At 40.8% G+C, this 19,805-nt stretch overlaps 1 protein-coding gene across 8 annotated transcripts in view; it reads left to right on the plus strand.

Annotated features, from left to right (window-relative positions):
- The first annotated feature begins 599 nt into the window (after positions 1-599).
- PLEKHA1 (pleckstrin homology domain containing A1) overlaps positions 600-19,805 on the plus strand; it is a 52,501-nt gene continuing 33,295 nt past the window's right edge. For 4 of the 8 annotated variants that reach the window (XM_046652916.1, XM_046652912.1, XM_046652917.1 and 1 more), the window contains exons 1-3: positions 718-944; positions 13,107-13,267; positions 18,989-19,045. In XM_046652916.1, coding sequence (XP_046508872.1) covers positions 13,127-13,267; positions 18,989-19,045 — 198 coding nt within the window. In that variant the 5' untranslated portion in view covers positions 718-944; positions 13,107-13,126. The other 4 variants (XM_046652913.1, XM_046652914.1, XM_046652915.1 and 1 more) reach the window with 4 other exon arrangements.

Raw genomic sequence — 19,805 nt, forward strand, 5'->3', positions numbered from 1 at the left:
TACCTTGCTTGTTTAGGGAGTAGCTCCGCTTACAGATTGCAGGCTCCACGAGGGCAGGACGGTGTCTGTTTTGTTCTCAGAAGTATGCCTAGTGCCTATCATGGGACCTGGTGCATAGCAGGTGCTTAATAAATACATTACATATTTACGAATATATATTTATGCTCCATCCTTCCTGAAAGAATTTCCACAATTCCTTCTTTAATGTTCTTTTAGCCTATTAAGCAGGAAGTGGAGCTACAGTTCCAGGGAAAGAGAAACGGTGAGGAGCGAAGACTTGGCGCGTAGGGCTGCAAAGCGTTTATCGGCAGCTCACACAGCAGCCTGTGAATTTATGCTTCCTGGACCGATTATGAGACACTTTGCAAACAAATTATCTGCAAACGAATGAAGCCTATTTTTAAAGATTCCAGTGCCTCGAAGCTCTAGGCGATGACATCAGAGAACTCTGAATTCCACCCCACGGCCAAGCCCCGTAGTCCTCGAAAACTACGAATCCCAGGATGCACCGCAGCGCAGGGGCCCGGCGCTCCGCGCGCCGCCCGCTCCGAAGAGCCCAAAGCCACCTCCCCTGGAACCAGGAAGACGCCCGAGACCCGGCCCGCCACGCCGCCGGGAGCCGCGCGGGGCCTCCCGGGACGTGTAGTCTCTGCTAGCTGGGAGTGCCAGCTCCGGAATCTCGGCCGCCGTCTGGGGGCTGAGGCGGCGCGGGTACGCGTGCGCAGTGCGCGGGCCGGCCGTCGTGGGCGCCGCTCCCGCAGCTCGGTGTCTGTGGGAGCCGGCGTTGCGGCGGCGCGGGGCTGCGGGCCGAGGGCCGTGGGCAAGTCTGGCGTGAGGAGCGCGGCCGCGCCTGGCCGGGGGGCGGGGCCGGCTTGCGGGAGCGCCGCGCCGGTTGCGGCGAGCTGAGAGGCGGTGCGCGTCTGCCGGGGGGTCGGCGGGCGCTGGTGAGTGCCGGGCGGCGGGCGGCGCGGAGTCGCGGCGGCCCCCGGGGCCCGTGTCCCGGCGAGTCCGCCCGGCGCACCTGGGCGAGGCCGCAGGGCGGCTCACCTGCGCGCGAGCGCGGGCGGCGGGAGGGGGTGGCGCTCTCTCCCCGCGGCTCCTTTATTGTTTTCCTGACCTCAGCCCTCGGCGGCGTCCGGCCGGGCCGGGCCGGGCCGAGCGGGGCGGGGGGCGGCGGTCGTGGTCGCCGAGCTCCGCGGTGGCTCCGCTCAGCGCGCGGGCGCGCCCTGCTCCCTGCCGCCCGCGCTGGCCAGCTGTCCGGGGATTCCCGGCGGGCGGCGCCTGGCGGAGGGGCCCGGCTCCGCGGCTGTGCCCACGGGGGCTCGGCCGCCCCGGGCTGGGTTTTCTGGTGTTTAGGGCGCTTTCACTTTGGGACTCGCCGTGTCAGAAGCCGGCGCCGCCCTGTATCGCCGGATCCTGCAGAGCTCGTGCTTCTCCTTCGCACCTGCATGGTGCCGATGACCAGGGCGAGAGCTGAAAGTGACTTGCCCAAGGTCACGCAGTAGGACCCGGGAGGGAGGCGACCAGAGCCCAGGTCTTTGGGGTCGAGGCCAGCTGCCAGCCGCCCCGCTTTGGGGCCGCCCTGAGTGGTTTGTGGTCTAGTTCAGATGCTTTCTATTGACCCTGCTGGATAGACCGTCCGAGGGGAAAGTGTTGTCATAATGAAAGCGGTCTTGTTATTTCTGCCTCTGGTAGGATTCTCCTCACGCTGTGCTCCAGAGCAGAGCATCCACCATGGGCTGGGCGTGTAAACCGTGAAACCCGATCGCGCTGTTTGGGGGCAGGTCCGAGAGGAGTATTAAGGAATATTCAGCCACATTGTGCTGTTTTCCTTTTCTATTTCACCTTCCAATCCTGTGATACTTGTTTTCTTATTTTACGATCGATCGTTGTCTGTTTTAATAAGATTTTCTTCGCTTTAATGAAGTCATTGCCCTTTGTGAATTAGTTTTTTACCTAGAAAATCTTATTTCCTGTGTGTTTGATGACTGGAACGAATAGCGCACTATAAAGTTTATACCAATGCCCTTCGTCTTAGAGCTACCGATCAGCCTGCTTTATTTCCCCGCGAGTGCTCAGCTTACGTATTGTCTATGTTAGTTTAATGTCGTTGAAACACTTGAAAGCAGAATTTGGGTAAGCTTTATAGGATTCAGAGAGAAACTTAAAAAAATCATTTTGTCGAACTGTATTCTTCTTCACCACCTGAAGAACTTGAAGAGCTGTTATTTCGAAAATCCTAAGATTCCTTCTGACTGAGATGCCTATTTTCATACTCAAATTTTCATATTAACACATTTGTGGCATACAAAACATTTCCTCAAATAGCGTTTGTTTAAATTTTCCGTATCTGGGCGAAATCTTCCCAAGGGAAATTACATTTTAGAATACTTACATATTTAAACAAGAATATTGAAGGTTAGCAGAATTTGAGTTAATAGTTACTTTATCTCCTGGGGATATAAACCCTCCAGGGTATCCTTCGACAGGTTTTTCTTGGAGTGTTCCTGTGTCAAGGGATATGGCTGTTAATTTGTCCTCTGTGGGCAGCACTGGATAACTTTTGTGACTTTAAAAGCTGTGATTTATATGTATTGAAGCTGCTTCCTATCTCACTTTAGCTTGTTAATTAGTGTTTTTATTGTTACTTTGGGGAGGGGGGGGCGTAGCAGGTTTGTATCTTTTATTTTCCAATTTTAGCTTTGTAGCAAAATAGGAAAGAGAGGTGGTGTGTAAATTTGAGTTTGTCATAGACTAGGAGAGACAGTCAAACAGGATAAGTGTACAATTGTTAGGAAACTGCCATGAATTCATAAGCCGGAAGGACCTTTTTAGAAGTGTTTAAGAACATTAAGAATAGCATTGGGTTATTTTCTTTAAAAAGTCGCTGTCGGCAATACTTGTGTGTTGGTTGTTAACATATGAGACATGATGATATTGAAGACTTCTAGGAAGATACTTGGGAAAGATGGAAAATTTTAGATTTTTATAGGGGCTTTTCTCTCTAAAAACTTTTAATGCAGCCTAAAAAAAAGACTTTTACTTAAGCCTGAAAGTTCTTACAGTCATACTGCAAAACCCACTGTTATTTTGACTGATGATAATTTGTAACCCAGAAAGAAATCTGTGAAGTAATTTATTAGCATAATTGAAGTCAGACTTTGATAATGAAATATTGCTTGATGTTAAATAGTTGTTCTTGTTTAAATAACTCTGTCATTTAAGAATGGGGAAGATAAATAGATTTCTGGATAAAATTTAGTAATTATTCAGATGTGACAATAGTTAGTCACACTCTGCCTTTATTAGATAGAACATTTCAAGTTCTGTAGCAGTAACTGCCCTCCTGTAAGCTGAGGTAATATGCAAATATTACTTTTTCACATACTTGAGCATTTTACATTTGATAATATTAAAATTTGGTTTTAGGGGACTGCCCAGTGGTGCAGCGGTTAAGTTCGCACGTTCCGCTTCTCAGCAGCCCGGGGTTCACCGGTTCGGATCCCGGGTGCGGACGTGACACCGCTTGGCACGCCATGCTGTGGTAGGCGTCCCACGTGTAAAGTAGAGGAAGATGGGCATGGATCTTAGCTCAGGGCCAGTCTTCCTCAGCGAAAAGAGGAGGCTCGGCAGTAGTTAGCTCAGGGCTAATCTTCCTCAGAACAAACAAACAAACAAACAAAAATTTGGTTTTAAATTCCAAGATGATTCTTCTCTCATTTTAGATCTGCAATGATACAATAAAATGGCTTCAGTAGGAGATAAATATTAATATTTAATTTGAATTCTTCTGACCATTGTAAGTACATAGCATTTGGAAGTTTATTGACATGGTATCAGAAAGGAATTCTTAAGGCAGAAACTTTTGGTAGCTGTAGGTGCTTGTCTATAATGCTTAATTATTTTTAGAACATGAAAATATGAGATTTTTTATTTAAAAATAAAAATTCCTGTTGGTACTTGTTGCAGCAGTAGGACTCTGTTATGCTTAATGAGTGACATCAAACCATTTGAACACTAAGTAATATTTTTTCCTAGTAGCTGCTGTGTGATTAAAGAATATGTGAATTTATAATTCCTTGAAAATATTTAAGCAAACATATGTTTGCTGTTTATTTTGGTAAGCCTTTTGATTAGTTGAATGCTTTGATTCAGGAAGATGATGTTTGGGGGGCATTTTATATCATAAGTATTCTTTGAACTGGAATTTCTTTTGAGTGTAAAAATCAGTCATTTAGGATTTTTTTCTTTTGCTGAGGAAGATTGGCCCTGAGCTAACATCTGTTGCTGATCTCCACCTCCCTCTTTATTTCCTCCCCAGAGTCCCAGTACATAGTTGTATATCCTAGTTGTAAGTCCTTCTAGTTCTTCTATGTGGGATGCCACCACAGCATGACTTGACCAGTCTTGTGCAGGTCTGCGCCCAGGATCCAAACCCACGAGCCCTGGCCCTGAAGTGGAACAGATGAACCCAATCACTATGCCACTGGGCAGGCCCCTAGGATTTTTTTTTTTTTAACATTTAAATAAATCTTTAGAGCCTTAAAAATATTTGTCTTAAATATTTTTTCTTACATGGCACTCTTTTCAGACTGGTCAGTCTGATAGTTTTATTCTTCAAAAAATTGTGATTTTACCCTTATGCAGCCTAGCCTTTTATAGTTTAACCATCTAACTCTGGGTTCTGTAATTCAATTTAACGTCTTCTTGAAGAAAGGACAATCTTAGCACTTAGAATTGGAGGTGATCTCAGAGGACTTCTAACGTAGCATCTTACCCGGTACAGTAAATCCCCCATGGGAATTTCCATGTCAGGTGTTCCCTCTCATTGCTAGGGCACTAATGCTGTTCCATATGTCATCAGCTGATTGTGCAATCTGCGCCTGGTGAAAACAAACATAAGACAGTTATGTTTTTTGCCATTCACTGCTTTCAATTATGCTTTATAGGATCTTCCTCTTCTCCCGCCCCCTCCCTCATGACATCATGGGCAGTGATCACTTTTCTATCATTTACAGCTATTAAAAGCTTCAGTCTAATCTATTCCAGTTTAAACCTTCAATCTCCTATTCAGTGTAAAGCTCCTCTCCTGCCTTACGCCACTGTCAGGCCACTTTTTGCCTGGAGCACATGGAGTGGAGAGGGATTTTGGTATGCTCCCCATACCTCTTTCTCTTCCCTCTTTTGGGATCTATTTGGACAGGGACTAGTCAGAAGAAAAATGGACAAAGACAAGTATTTCTTACCTCCTGCTATCCCAGCCCTCTCTTGATTCTCAGTGAAGCCGTTAATGTCTCCTGATAGGCGTCCAGACTGGGATTTTTGGTGAGCTCTTGAGGGAGACTCCCCCGGACAGTTCCTGGGTGTGGAATTGGCCGTGGGTAAACCTTTTCCAGCCTACACTCCCACCTCCTTGCTCTGTCCTGTCAGTCCACCGCCTGGTTCCTGTGAGTGTGTGGCAGTGAGGTGGTTTTCTCTCTGCAGCCAGATGTGGTGGTGACAGTAAGACAGCTCAAGTCCAGCTACCTTCTGTAGTTTCCATGTAACCCACTGGAAGCTCACTTCCTTGTGATGCCAGACGGTGGCATGCAGGCTGCTTCAGTCAGTCCCCTTTCTCTGCCCTGCCATTTCTCATCAATTCTGTTTGTCCCGTTGTTCAAATAGGTGCGGTCACTCAGTCTACGTCATAAACAGACATCGAGCTGGAGAATGAGTCTCTCCTTCTTGTAGGTACTTCTCATCTTGGTGAATGATCCTCTTACATGCCCCGCTCCCACCCCTTTTTTGGGTGAATACCCCCTTCCTTTCCCTGTGTTCTCCCTGAAGACTTCTAATTTTTTCCCTCTCTTCTGTCAGCTGCTTGCATAGAGTAGAGTAATAGTAAGGCGTTGGTTAGGGTGCCAGAGCCCTGAGGTGTGTGTGGCGGGGGTGTTGGTGCCAGACTCCACAGGTGTTTCATCCTTGATGTCTGTATATCTTCAGTTTTGTGTTTGTCAACACTTTTGGGGCAACAAAGACTAGTGCCACTCCACATCTATTTAACAAATAATAGTGAAGCTATGTGGGCCTAATGAGATCTCACTGTGTAGAATTTAATTTTTCTTTCCTTTGTCACTCTGATTTTTGTTTTTATTTTTTTACTTACTTCCTGGTTCCTCACTGATGAAGTGTTAACTGTGAATATGTTAATTTATGAATGATTGTATGACCTACCCCTTAGAGCATAAGCAAAGCTGAAGGATAAATTCTGTGGCTGTTTTAATAATGTAATTTTATCTGTTCTTGTCTCATACTAGCTTTACTAAAAATATAAATCAAAATAGAAATACAGTATTTGAACCTTTTTCCTTCCATCATCTAAATGAACCAGTCAGTTAAATCTACTAAATGATTTCTTGTCAGAGGAGGAAAAAGCAATTTTCTATCTGGAAACTTAATCGTTAATATTTGATGCAGTAATTATGGGTTCCTTAATGCTTCATTCAACAGTTATTGAGTGCCTTCCATGTGCCAGCCAGGGTTTTAGATATTGGAGAAACAATAGTAAATAGAAAAAAGTCCCTGCTCTTGTGGAGCCTGCACATTTCAGTGTGGGGAACCAGACGAGAAAGGGGCAAATAAATAAATAATATCGTTTGGTAGGAATAAATGCTAGGAGGAGCATAGAGCAGGGAAGGGGGATGGGAAGTGGCAGCACCATTTGGAGCGTTTGCAATTTTGAGTAGGGTGTCAGGGGAAAGCTTCACTGAGAAAGTGACATTTGAGTTAGAAGGTCTTGCGTGGGGAGCTTGTCTGATGTGGTAGGAGTCCAGGGGCCAGATGAGTCAGCAAGGGGGGGTTGGGACGGGATGGGGGAGGTTAGGTGAAGCCTGTATGAAATGGGGTTGCATTAAAAGAGTGGTTCTTAACCTCGGCTGAACATTGCAGGTATCTGGGGAGCTTTACAAATGTATTGCTGCCTAGATCTCATCTCCGGAGTTTCTGATTTAATTGGTCTGGGGTGGGGGGTGGTCCATCCCAGGCATCAGGATATTCAGAAGCTCCCAGGTAGTTCTCATAAGCAACCAGAGGTGACTAGTTTTGAGCAGAGTGACACTGTATAGTATTGAAGAGCATGGGCTCTAGAGCTAGACTCCTCTGGTTTGAATCCTGGCTTCCGCTACTGGCTAACCATGTGACCTTAGACAAGTTATTTTTAAAATGTTCTGTGCCTTCATTTTCTCATCTGTAAAATTGTTGTTGTAAGAATTAAATAACCTAATATTTAAATGTTTAGAATAGTGTTTGGCAAGAAGTAGTGTGTATTATTGTTTATTAGATAAACACTTGAATATATATTTTAATAGGATCATTCTGACTGCTGTGTTGAGAATAGAGTGAAGGGGGCAAGGGCAGAATCAAGGAAGCCCTTGCAATAAGCCGGCTGAGAGATGACGGTGGCTTGGCCCAGAGTGGCAACAATGCAAGTGGTGAGAAGTGGTGGGATTCTGGATGTATTTTGAAGATGGAACCAACAGGATTTACATGCATTGGACATGGAATGAGAGAGAAAGAAGTATGATTCCAAGAGACTTTGCCTAAATAGCCAGGAGAATGGAGTGGCTGTTTACTGAGATGGGGAAGACAGAGGGGAACAGGTTTCTGAGAGGGACTGTCTGGAGCTCAGTTTGTTAAGTATGAGATGTCTGTTAAGTAGATCTGTCAAGTAGGCAGTTCTATACGTGAGTCTGGCGTTCAGCAGAGTGTCCAGGCCTGGAGGTAGCAATTGGAAGTCATCAGCATTTCGATCTATGTGAATGAGTGAGCGCATCAAGAGACTGAGTACATATAGAAGAGAGGTACGTGGACCACCCCCTGGGGACACTCCAACATTCAGAGATCTGGGAGATGAAGTGTTTCTTAGAGTTTCTGATGTCCTCTAGAATGAAAGACAATTGCAATTCTTTCTTTCTTTTATTTATTTATTTTAAGCTTTTATTTTTCCTTCTTCTCCCCAAAGCCCCCCGGTACGTAGTCGTATGTATTTTTAGTTGTGGGTCCTTTTAGTTGTGGCACATGGGACGCCGCCTCAGCGTGGCTTGATGAGCGGTGCTAGGTCCGTGCCCAGGATCCAAACCTGCAAAACCGTGGGCTGCCGAAGCAGAGTGAACGAACTTAACCATTCGGGCACGGGGCCGGCCCCTGATGAATTTTGAGCATGTTGCCTGTAGCAGTAGTTCCTTTATATTGTAGAGTGCTATTCTACTATATAGGCGTACCACTTTTTATTTATCTAGTCACCTGTTGATGGACATTTGGGTTGTTTCTAGTTCAGGGCTGTTATGAATAAGGCTTCTGTAACTATTTGTAGAATTAGTCTTTGCATGCATATATATTTTCATTTCTCTTGAATAATACCTAGAAATGGAATGGCTGGCTCATAGGGTAAGTGTGTGTTTGGTTTTATGGCCAGAACTTTTCCTGTAGTGGTTGTACCATTTTACATCTCCATCAACAATAAATAACTTGTGGATGCACCACGTCTTTGACAACATTTGGTGGTCTCAGTCTGTTTAATTTTAGCCATTCTGGTGAGTGTGTATGGTATCTTTTTTAAAAAATTCAGGATTATTGAGGTAGGATTTACATAGACTAACTTTTACCTGTTTTAGTATACACTTCTATAAGTTTTGGCGTATGCGCATAATTGTGTAAGCTCCAGCGCAGTCAAGATATACAACAGTTACATCACTGTAGAAATTTCCCTCATGTTCCTTTGTAGTCAGTCGTTTTCCCTATCCCAAGCCCTAGTGCCTCTGACCTGTTTTCTATCACTGTTGTTTATTTTTTTACTTTGCATTGCAGTAAAGTTCCCTCTCTGTGGCGTATGGGCCTGTGAGTTTTGATCAATACATAGTAATGTATCCACCACAATCAAGGTACAGAACAGTTCCGTCACTCTGAAAATTACCCTTTGAAGTCAGCCCCTCCCTCCACCCACTGATCTGTTCTCTGTCCCGGTAGCCTTTTTGGTCTGGCTTCTTTCACTTAGCAAAATACGTTTGAGAAATACGTGTGTTGTGTGTATAACTAGTTTGTTCCTTTATGTTGTTAAGTAGTATTCCATCATATTGGATGCACCACCGTTTATTCATTTGCCAGTTGAAGGGCATTTGAGTTTCTGCTTTTTGCCAACTATCAGTAATGTTGCTTAAAACGTTTACATACAGGTTTTTGTATAAATATAAGCTTTCAATTCACTTGGATAAATACGTAAGAGTGGTATTGCTGGGTCATGAGGGTATGTTTAACTTTACAAGAAACTGCCAGACTGTCTCCCCAAGTTGCTGGGCCATTTTGCGTTCCCACCAGCAGTGTGTGAGACAGTGTCCATTTCTGCCACATCCTTGTCACCATTTGGTATTGTCAGCTTTGCTTCTTTGTTTTTGGTTTAGCCATTCTAGTAGGTATGTAGTGGTATCTCATGGTTTTTATTTGTGATAAATCCCTGAGTAATGATGATGAGTATGTTTTTATTTGCTTATTTACTATTTATCAATTTTTTTTTTACCCCACTATTTGTATATCTTCTTTGTTGACTTGTCTCTTCAGATTTTTTGCACATTTTCCCGTTTGGTTGTTTGTCTTATTGAATTGTAATAATTCCTAGCCTGTTCCTTCATATCAGTTATTTGTTAGATACATGTGTACTGAATTTTTCTCCCATTCTGTGGCTTGTCTTTTGAAATCTTAATAGTGTCTTTCAGAGAGCAGTTTTTAAGTCCAATATATCAAGTCATATATGATTCAGGCTCTTTGTATCTTATGTAAGAAATCTTTGTCTACCCCCAAGGTCATGAAGACTTTCTCGTATATATTTTTTTAGAAGCTTCATTGTTGTAGCTTCTACCTTAGGTCTGTGATCCACTTTGAGTTAATTTTCTTCCACATGGACAGCTAATTGTTCCAGCACCATTTGTTGGACTATCTTTTCTCTGTGGAGTTGCCTTGGCATCTTTGTTGAAAATCACTTGACAATATATGAAGGGATCTTTTTCTGGATGCTTTTCTGTTCTATTGATTTATTGTATGTATGTTTTCACCAATCCTGTGCGGTCTTTATTGATGTAGCTGTATTGTAAGTCTTGAAGCAAGTGGTGGTAAGTCTTCCTACCCTGTTCTGTGGGAAATAGATTTGGCTGATTTGGCTTTTCTAGGTTATTTGCATTTCAGTATATAATAGGATCACCTTGTCAGTTTTTATAAAATATGCTTTGGAATTTTTATTGGATTGATTGTATCAGTACTTCATTTCTTTCCATGTCTGCATAACATTCCATTGTATGGATATGGCCCATTTTGTTTATCCATTCACCTGTCGATGGACTTATGAGCTGTTTCCACTTTTTGACTATTGTGAATAGTGCTAGTATGAACATTCATATGTAAGTGTTTGAGTACCTGTTTTCAATTCTTTTGGGTATATACTTAGGAGTGGAAATGCTGAGTCAGATGATACTTCTGTGCTTAACTCTTGAAGAACTCCCAAACTGTTTTACATAGCTGTGGTACCATTTAACATTGCCACCAGCAGTGTAGGAGGGTTCCAGTTTCTCCACATCTTTGCCAACGCTTGTTGTTTTACTCTTTTTTTAATTACGTCCATCCTGGTGAGTGTGAAATGGTATCTCATTGTGGCTTTGATTTACATTTCCTAATGACTGATGATATTGAGCATCTTTTTGTGTTCTGGTTGGCTATTGGTGTTATCTTTGGGAGAAATGTCTTTTCAAGTCCTTTGCCCATTTTTTAATGGGTTTTTTGTTGTTGAGTTGTAAGAGTTATTTATATATTCTGTCTGGTAGACCCTTAACAGATATATAATTTGCAAATATTTCCTCCCATTCTGTAGGTTGTCTCTCATTTTTTTGTGTCCTTTGATGTGAAAAAGTTTTTAATTTTTAGGAAGTCCACTTTATTGTATTTTTTTCTTTTGTTGGTCATGCTTTTGGTGTCATAACTAAGAATTTGTTGCCAAACCCAAGGCCATAAAGATTAACCCCTATGTTTTCTCAAAGTTTTATGCTTTTAGCCCTTAGATTTAGATTGTTAATCCATTTTGAGTTAATTTTTGTATATGGTGTGAGGTAGGGGTCCAGTTTCATTCTTTAGCATGTGGATATCCAGTTGTCCCAGCACCATTTGTTGAAGAGGCTTTGCATGATGGTGGGACCCTTGTTGAAAATCAGTTGGCCATAGATGTATGGGTTTGTCTCTGGGCTCTCAATTCTGTTCCTTTGGTCTATCCTCATGGCAGTACCACACAAGTTGGTAGTTTTTGCCTGTACTCTGCGTTAGTATAGTATATTAATTTTTCAACTTTTGATTAAATTTTAGGAATTTTTTAAAACTTTGGGTAAGTTCATTAAAAAATTATCTCCTCTAGGTGCCAGATTTATAATAACACACACAAACTGAATGGATAGTTTTGTTTAAAACTTTTTGGTATGTTTCATCATTTCTCTGGTTGCATACAGAATAGTGATTTAGAATATGCTGTACATTAGGGTGAATTCTAATTGAATTTTCATTGTGTGTTAAACTTACTTTGAGCCTTTAAACGAAGAACTAGTTACGTAAATAAATTCACCATGGGGCCAGCCCTGTGGCTGGCTGGTTAAGTTTCCCCTCTCTACTTTGGTGGCCCAGGGTTTCAACAGTTAGGATCCTGGGCGTGGACCTAGCACTGCTCATCAAGCCATGCTGAGGCGGCCTCCCACATAGCAGAGCTGGAAGGACCTACGATTAGAATATACAATTATATGCTTTGGGGAGAAGAAAAAAAAAAAAAAAGAGGAAGATTGGTAACAGATGTTAGCTCAGGGCCAATCTTTAAAAAATAAATAAATAAATTCAGCCTGCCAAAAGCTGTTGCTGCTGGCCACAGAAGTACCAGGATAGGAACAATCTGCTGATTTGCATCACATCAGGAAGGAATCATGTATCCACAGTTTCTAGAGAAAAAAATGATTAGAAATTCTGCTTTTCACCCAAGTCATGATTTTTAACTTTAATCGGTACAACAAAAATTTTAGTACTTTGGAGTCAGAATATGATATGCCTCTGAAGTCTTTTTTAATCTATAATTTTTCTCTTCCTCTTTTTTTCCCTGTAGTATAGTTTATTTGCTGAAGAAACTGGGCTGTTGTCCTGTTGTTTCCCAGTCTGTCTTTTGCTGATTTGGATCCTTGTGGTGCATTCATGTGTTCCCCTGTGTTCTTCATTTCCTGTCGATGGGTAACTGGACAGAGCGAGATCTAAAGACTTGATCAGATTCAGAGAAAAGCTTTTGCTTGTATGTTCGCTTCGTAGGTGCTGTTTGTGTCTTCCCTCAGGAGGCACAGAATACCTGCGTATTTCTCTTTTCGTGTTAGCTAATTTTACTCATTAGAATGAAATTATTGATGCATTTTCGTTTTAATAATTCAGAGGGTTTTAGAGAGAGGATGGTGTGGAGGTTAAGATATAAGCTCTGGAGTCGGAGAATCTGGGTTCGTGTTTTGATTCATTGCCTACTGGTTCTCTCATCTTGGAAAGTCACTGCCCCTTCTCAGTGTTAAGTTCTTATCTGTGAAATGAGGATGGCGACCCTACTCATAGGGTCATTTTGAGGATTAAATGAGAAACTGTCTAGAAAAGAACCTCGCACAGAGCCCACCATATACAAAGTGGCCAGTAAACATTAGCTGTCATTATTTCGTCAATTTAAAAATATTCTAAAACAATCTGAAAGGTAGATTATCTTGATTTATAAGTGAGGAAATTAAAGTTTGGATAGGTAATATTTTGGCTCACCTGGGTTTGTTTAGGGAAAAATGTAAGTAAATTATGCAGCTGGGTGAATAGCCCTCCTTTGTCCCCATCACTGTATACACTTGCATTGGGTAGCCACTCATAAGCAGCTTAATTTCAAAAGGGATTTTTGCACATGCTTTGTATGTATTCACATTAACTGGCTCCCACCTAAGTTTGGAAAGTAGGCTTCTTATTGAATAAACTGTCCCATACACGTTTTATGCTGCAAGTCCACTGAGAAATACTTAACTGTTCATGTTTTTATTTTACAGTGTAATGTTCAAGCTCAGAAATGCCTTATGTGGATCGTCAGAATCGCATTTGTGGTTTTCTAGACATTGAAGAAAATGAAAACAGTGGGAAATTTCTTCGAAGGTACTTCATACTGGATACCAGAGAAGATAGTTTTGTATGGTACATGGATAATCCACAGGTTTGTGAAATCCAAAGGGTTACCTTTCTTCAGGAGCACACATGAGCTTTAGTTAGTAAAGTATTTGACATGCTATGCAGGTGTTAGCATTTGTCTTCCTAAACAGTGTATATTTAGATTTATTTCTACTGACTGCCTTCTCCCTGCCCTGCACCCCAGCTCCTACTGTCTTATTTGAATGTCAGCAGATAAAACTAAGTTTATTTAATAAAAATTTATGCATGTATATATGTGTGTTTTTCTTTCGTTGGGAGAGAAATGCCATCTCTGGGTGAAAATTTTTAAGTCATTTAAATTTAAGATACTGTCTCAAGGATGGAGACTACTATCTTTCGGTAAATAAACTACTAAAACTAGTTGACACTTTTATACATATGTAGTCCTTTGGTTTTGTAGTGTCAGACTTGAGTGTCAGCCACTGTAATGCTGTTTATGAATTGAAATGCACCTTGATGTTATTGTCGTCTTGCAAATCATTGGGGGGAATGTCATAAATTAAAAATAGAATTCCAATTTTAAGACTTTTGAGAGACCTTGGATTAGAGATGATCTGTCGAGTAGTTTTAAATTTTCTGTACCTGTGGCACTTTTTATTCAGATTGAGATGTATCTTGCAAGGAAGTATGTGCTAAGCAAGGGGTGAGTCCCGAGCAGACTTGGAGCTGGTCTTCTCTGGTCTGCTGGGCTTCTGTGCGGGGGAGGAATGCACAGTTCAGGCAAGAGCAGGGACTGGAAGGAGGTTCCGTTCTGTTTCATAGAGCAGCAGCTCGATCCCCGACAACTAGTCTAGTATTCTTTACTACTCTCTACTGATTTTAGATTAGACAAAATACACATGTGCTAATGAATTTAAATTTGTTTATATAGAATTGGAGTTGTAAGGGACCTTAGAATTAATTCAGCCTCCTCCTTAATGCAAGAAACCCATCTTTCCCTGATCTTCACTTTAGCTATTCTTTGAATCACACATTACTAGAAAATATTTATTATATTTGAGACAGCTTTAATTATTATTTGTTCTGTGGGCCAAAGTCTAGTTCCTTGTATCTTCTACCCATTAATCCTACTTTTGCTCTCTGCTTCTCTGTAAAGTAAGTTTACTTCTTCATCTATGTGCAGCCTTGCGAATTTTGGAGGATAGTTGTATTTTAATTCAGTTTATATTACTTGAGTGCTAGCTTTGTATGAGAGCTTTTTTTGCTAGGAACTGTCTATTCTCTACCCTTATCCTTGGAGAGCTTATTGATACTCTGTTTTACTTGGTTATCTCTGGGTGTAACCAGCTTGCTTGGGTGGTGGTAACCTGGGTATGCAACTACATGATTAATGCCTGTATTTACTTGACTAGAGTCAGTGGGTGAAGGACAGGTCATCAGAAACCAAAAGTTCATTACCTTTTTTTATTTATGTAAATCAGGTTCTTCCCTTTTACGCCCCATCTCTTTTTCTGTGGCGTAGTCCCCTCCCAAACTCCTTTTCCGAGGTAGAAAGTAACAGTCCCCCTTGACTCCCTCTGATGACTCTGCTAGACTCCAGTGGCTGTTCTCCTCCCTCATGCAAGCTGTTGTGCAGCTCTGCCTATGTTCTCACCCTGATTGGTCTCTGCTCACAAGGTCCTGTTGATGGTTTTTCCAGAATTTTGTTTAAAATTCCTTAATTGTTTTTTGTCTTCATATATAATAGATTCTCCTCGTTAGAATTCCTCCTTTTATCAGTACTTTCCTCTTAAACAGAGCTAAAAGAAGATAAGTACAAAATAGAATATGTTTATTACACTGAAGGAAACATAAACTTAGAATTCAGATGAAGGGCGTGATTGTAGCTAGCAGAGGGAGTTAAAGTCTTTGTGGAGGTCATAACATTTGGAATTGACCTAGAAGGATGGATCTGATTTTAGCCAAGAGGTGGAGAAGTGGGTATTCCAGTGCTCAGAATAGCATGGGCACAGAAATCAAAGCAAGAAGGCCGGTGGCCTTTTTGGAGAATAGTTCACTTTGGCTGAAGCAGGGAGGGTGTATGTTAAAGTTTGCACTCAGCCAGGTCTTTTTCTCATGAACTCTTCTAAAGCCAGTTTCTGTGGTGTAATTAGCACATTGGTTTTACTAAATGTGCAGAATTTTAAGTCTGTCTATTCAGTTCTTAATAATTTTCCCTCTTCATTCCAACTGATGAGAATCTTTTACAGTCTTGATTCTGCCAACTAGTGTATGAGCCATCAATACCAGCTTTGTGTCACTTTTTAAAAGTGTGTCACTTTTAAATGTATTAATCGAGACTTAAATCTCTTCATGAAAACATCAGTAAATGTCTTGCTAAGATTGTTACATACGTTGAATGACATGAAATTGGCAGTGTACCACCATTTTGATGCTACTAAAAAGATGGCAACTTCATATGATTCAATCTGGTTGCTTATGTTACGGTGCTGTAACATGATTATGCTGATCATAATAACCCTGATGATGGAAGAATATTGGTTTGGCTCACTTGTCCTTAGGGAGCCATTCTTCCTCTATTTTGCTTTCTTTATCATTAATCATTGGTTTAAAAATCCATTCTAGTGTATTACTAGGGATCAATTTGGGGCTTTCTGTGTTTGTTGAGGGCATGAGTAATGGTGGAGAATTAATTAATTAAGTAGTTGGATTAGGAAGTGAATTTGAAGAAATTTCAGAATTTTGGAAAATGAGTACAGGAGCTCATAAGAACAAATGGCTTATTTCCTTTCATAATGTGACAAATGTCATATTAGTGTATTATTTCTTGTTCATTGTCAAGGAACAATATTTGAAACTCAGTTTTTTCTGGTTGAACTTGGCAGTAATCCTACTGGTCCATAGAAACTAGTATTTTGAATCTCTCTTTCTTTTTTCGGGGTGGGGGGAGTGAGGAAGATTGGCCCAGAGCCAGCATCTGTGCCAGTTTTCCTCTATTTTGTATGTGGGCTGCTGCCAAAGCATGGCTTGATGAGCAGTGTGTAGGTCCATGCCCAGGATCTGAACCCATGAACCCTAGGCCACTGAAGCGGAGCGTGCAAACTTAACCACCATGCCACCAGGCTGGCCCCTTGAATATCCTAATCTCCTACCTATTTATATTTCCCTGTGCTGTGCCACTGTTTAATCTGTGACTCTTTATGTTGTGCAGCCATGACATGCCTTCTCATTTCTCTTCCTCACAAAAAGGTTTAAAGCTGTATTCAGCTAATGAAAAACTTAAACGGAGAGTAGCGTTCCTGAAGGGAAGGGCAGCAGTGGTTGGCAGAAATCATGGTGGTGTAGTTAGCAGGTCTTGGGGATGTTTCATGTTTCGTTTCCTTATCTGAAATTCAAAAAACGACCACCATGCAAAACCGCCAACAACCATTCAAAAAAACCCTCTGAATATAACACATTTTATATAAGAACACAACCATTTAAAGTTATACATTAGGGGCTGGCCTGGTGGTGCAGTGGTTAAGTGCACATGTTCCGATTCTCGGTGGCTCAGGGTTCCCTGATTTGGATCCCGGGTGCGGACCTGGCACCACTTGGCAAGCCATGCTGTGGCAGGCATCCCATGTATAAAGCAGAGGAAGATGGGCATGGATGTTAGCTCAGGGCCAGTCTTCCTCAGCAATAAGAGGAGAATTGGCAGTAGTTAGCTCAGGGCTAATCTTCCTCAAAAAAGAAGTTATATATTAAAAATTTATACATTTTTATAAATGTATGCATTTATACATTATAATTTTATATGCCTCTTTATTATTTATGGCTTATATTTGGAAGCTTGTACAGTTTAAAGCAGAATATATTGCAGTTTCACTGTTCAGAGGATTGAAAATTTTGAAAAGCCCTGTCCTTGTCAATAATAACGAGCTCATGTTTGGGAAACTTAAGTCTGAACTGTCTAGGCTTCTATATGGTTAACTGTTTCCAGAAGCTTACAGAGGTCTGAGAAAGCTCCCTTCTTGTCATGCCTGACAAGAAGCCCATAGATTTTTTTCTTAATGTGTATTATTATAAAGTTAGTTACAAAGTTGATTCTACTTAATCTACAGTGGAGGAAACTTTCAAAATCAAGATTGTTGTAGTTTTGCTTTTGAAATCTTCTATCAGTCTTTTCATTTATATTCTTTGTTAGTTTTTTCCATATTCTTTTATCTGGTTTTCCTACCTCCATCTACCCCCTCTATAATCCATTCAGTTTATTATATTACAAGATCTCTTAATTAAAGCACAATTTTGATAGCAGAACCGCTCACAAGACAGTGGTTTCAAATTCTTGACAGTATAACTCCTTGCTGCTTTGCTTTTTACTTTGCTCCTCCGTGTTTGGGTTCTCAGTTCAGGTTCCCAGACAGCCATTTTCTACTGCAATCCTGTGTGGGCCCGTATTACAACCTGACGCAGCCACCTTCCCATTCCAGTACAGAGCTGGGCGCCCTCCTCTGCTTGCTGTAGCTCGTCTGTTTTCTCTGCCTGGAATATTCTCTCTCCTGTTGTTTGTGTTTCAAGATTTTCCTTTAAAGTCCAGCTTAAATGCTGTTCATTCCTCCACAGTCTTTCCTGATAGCCTCAGCCAGGAGTGATTCTCCTCCTTCTTAATTTTTTACCCTTAGCTCTTTTAAGACACAAATCACATCCCAAACTTGTTAAAGGAAAAGTAAAAATATTTTGTACGAAAATGCCAATATATAAACTCCCTCATATGGTTTAAAAAGTACCAACTAATAATTTTTTTGGAAAGTGATATCAATGTAGGTTAATTATGGCATAATAAATACTAATGTATTTATTTTTTTAAATAGATTTTTATTTATTTACTTTTTTTTTTTGTGAGGAAGATTGGCCCTGAGCTAACATCTGTTACCAATCTCCCTCTTTCTGCTTGAGGAAGATTGTCACTGAACTAACATCTGTGCCAGTCTTCCTCTATTTTATCTGGGATGCTGCCACAGCATGGTTTGATGAGTGATGCTAGGTCCACACCTGGGATCTGAACCTGTGAACCCCGGGCTGCTGAAGTGGAGTGGGTGAACTTAACCATTATGCCACTGAACCAGCCCCTACTAATATATTTAAATGGGGGAAAATCCAATGTTTTTTAAAGAGCTGTATTTGATAAAAAATTTTAATAGAACAAATGAATATGTATAGTCTTTTGCAATTTCCTAAAATTATATTTGTTTTGTGTGTCTAAATACTTTTCCCATTGCTTTCAGGAACAAAATCTGATCTTGTTGGTGGCTTTTTAAACTCATGAAGGAGAAAATAAGTTTAGCTCCAGTGGTAACAATAGCCTTTTAGTTGTAGAATGCTTACGGTGGAGCAGAATAGAGTTCACTTTTGTTATCCATGTTGTCAACTTAATTTCAGACCTGGTAAATACTTGAATAAGTTGATTTATAAAATGTGATATTAAATAGCTAATCTGATTTCTTGGGGCTGGCCCAGTGGTGTAGTGGTTAAGTTTGTACGCTCTGCTTTGGTGGCCCAGGGTTCACAGGTTCGGATCCTGGGTGTGGACCTAGCACTGCTCGTCAAGCCACACTGTGGCAGCATCCCACATAAAATAGAAGAAGATCGGACAGATGTTAGCTCAGGGCCAACGTTCCTCACAAAAAAAAGAAAAAGAAAAAAGAAAAAAATTCATTTCTTAACTTTTTTTAGTATGTGTAGAACTTTATAAAATAAATTCATAATGTTACATATTAATTGTATATTAACAATTTCTTTCCAGAACCTACCTTCCGGATCATCACGTGTTGGAGCCATTAAACTTACCTACATTTCAAAGGTAGTCTTTCTATATTGTCTTACCTTCGTGCATGAATTAAAACTTAGAATGAGAGTGTGACTACAAGGAGAGATTTCCTCTCTGTGTCATTTAATGATGATGTTCAGGTTCATACCATGCTGAAAACAGTAACTGATTCCTACGTTTAGGAAATTCTTTGATAAAATTAGGGAGAATATGGAGTTAAGTTACAGGATGTGGCAAATTGCAAAAGTTAACATTAATTTTTGTGATCAGGTGTATGACCATTAGAAGGGGAGAAATCAGTTAACAGGTTCTATCTTGGGGAAGTCTGGAGAAGATTTTTCTAAGTCTGTATTACATTGATTTAAACTATTTCCAATTTTTAATCCCATTACGTTTGACTTTTTGTTGCTTTATGTTTTATTTTGTGGAAAATTACCATCTTCATAATGAAAGAATGATGTTTCCCTCATTTCACTTTGTCTTTATTAATTTCTGTTTTCTTGTTTGTTGATCTTTTGGCATATTTGCAATACTGTTTTTCTTTTCTTTTAAAAAATTTAGATTTGCTATTGTTAGATAGCTTTTTTACTTACTTTCTTTTAATGTTTTGGGAACTGAGACAGAGACTGAGGACCTGTGGGTTTTTTGTGTTTTACACAAAGTAGTAAAGTTTGTTGATGACTTAAGATATGATAATGTGAAAAGTAGCAACACAGTATTATTAATATGCATATGCATACTATTATGCATATATTGGTATTTGTCAGCAAAGATCTTCAGCAAAAGACCAATT

Source organism: Equus quagga, chromosome 2 (assembly GCF_021613505.1).
Source record: "Equus quagga isolate Etosha38 chromosome 2, UCLA_HA_Equagga_1.0, whole genome shotgun sequence".
Classification (NCBI taxonomy): domain Eukaryota; kingdom Metazoa; phylum Chordata; class Mammalia; order Perissodactyla; family Equidae; genus Equus; species Equus quagga.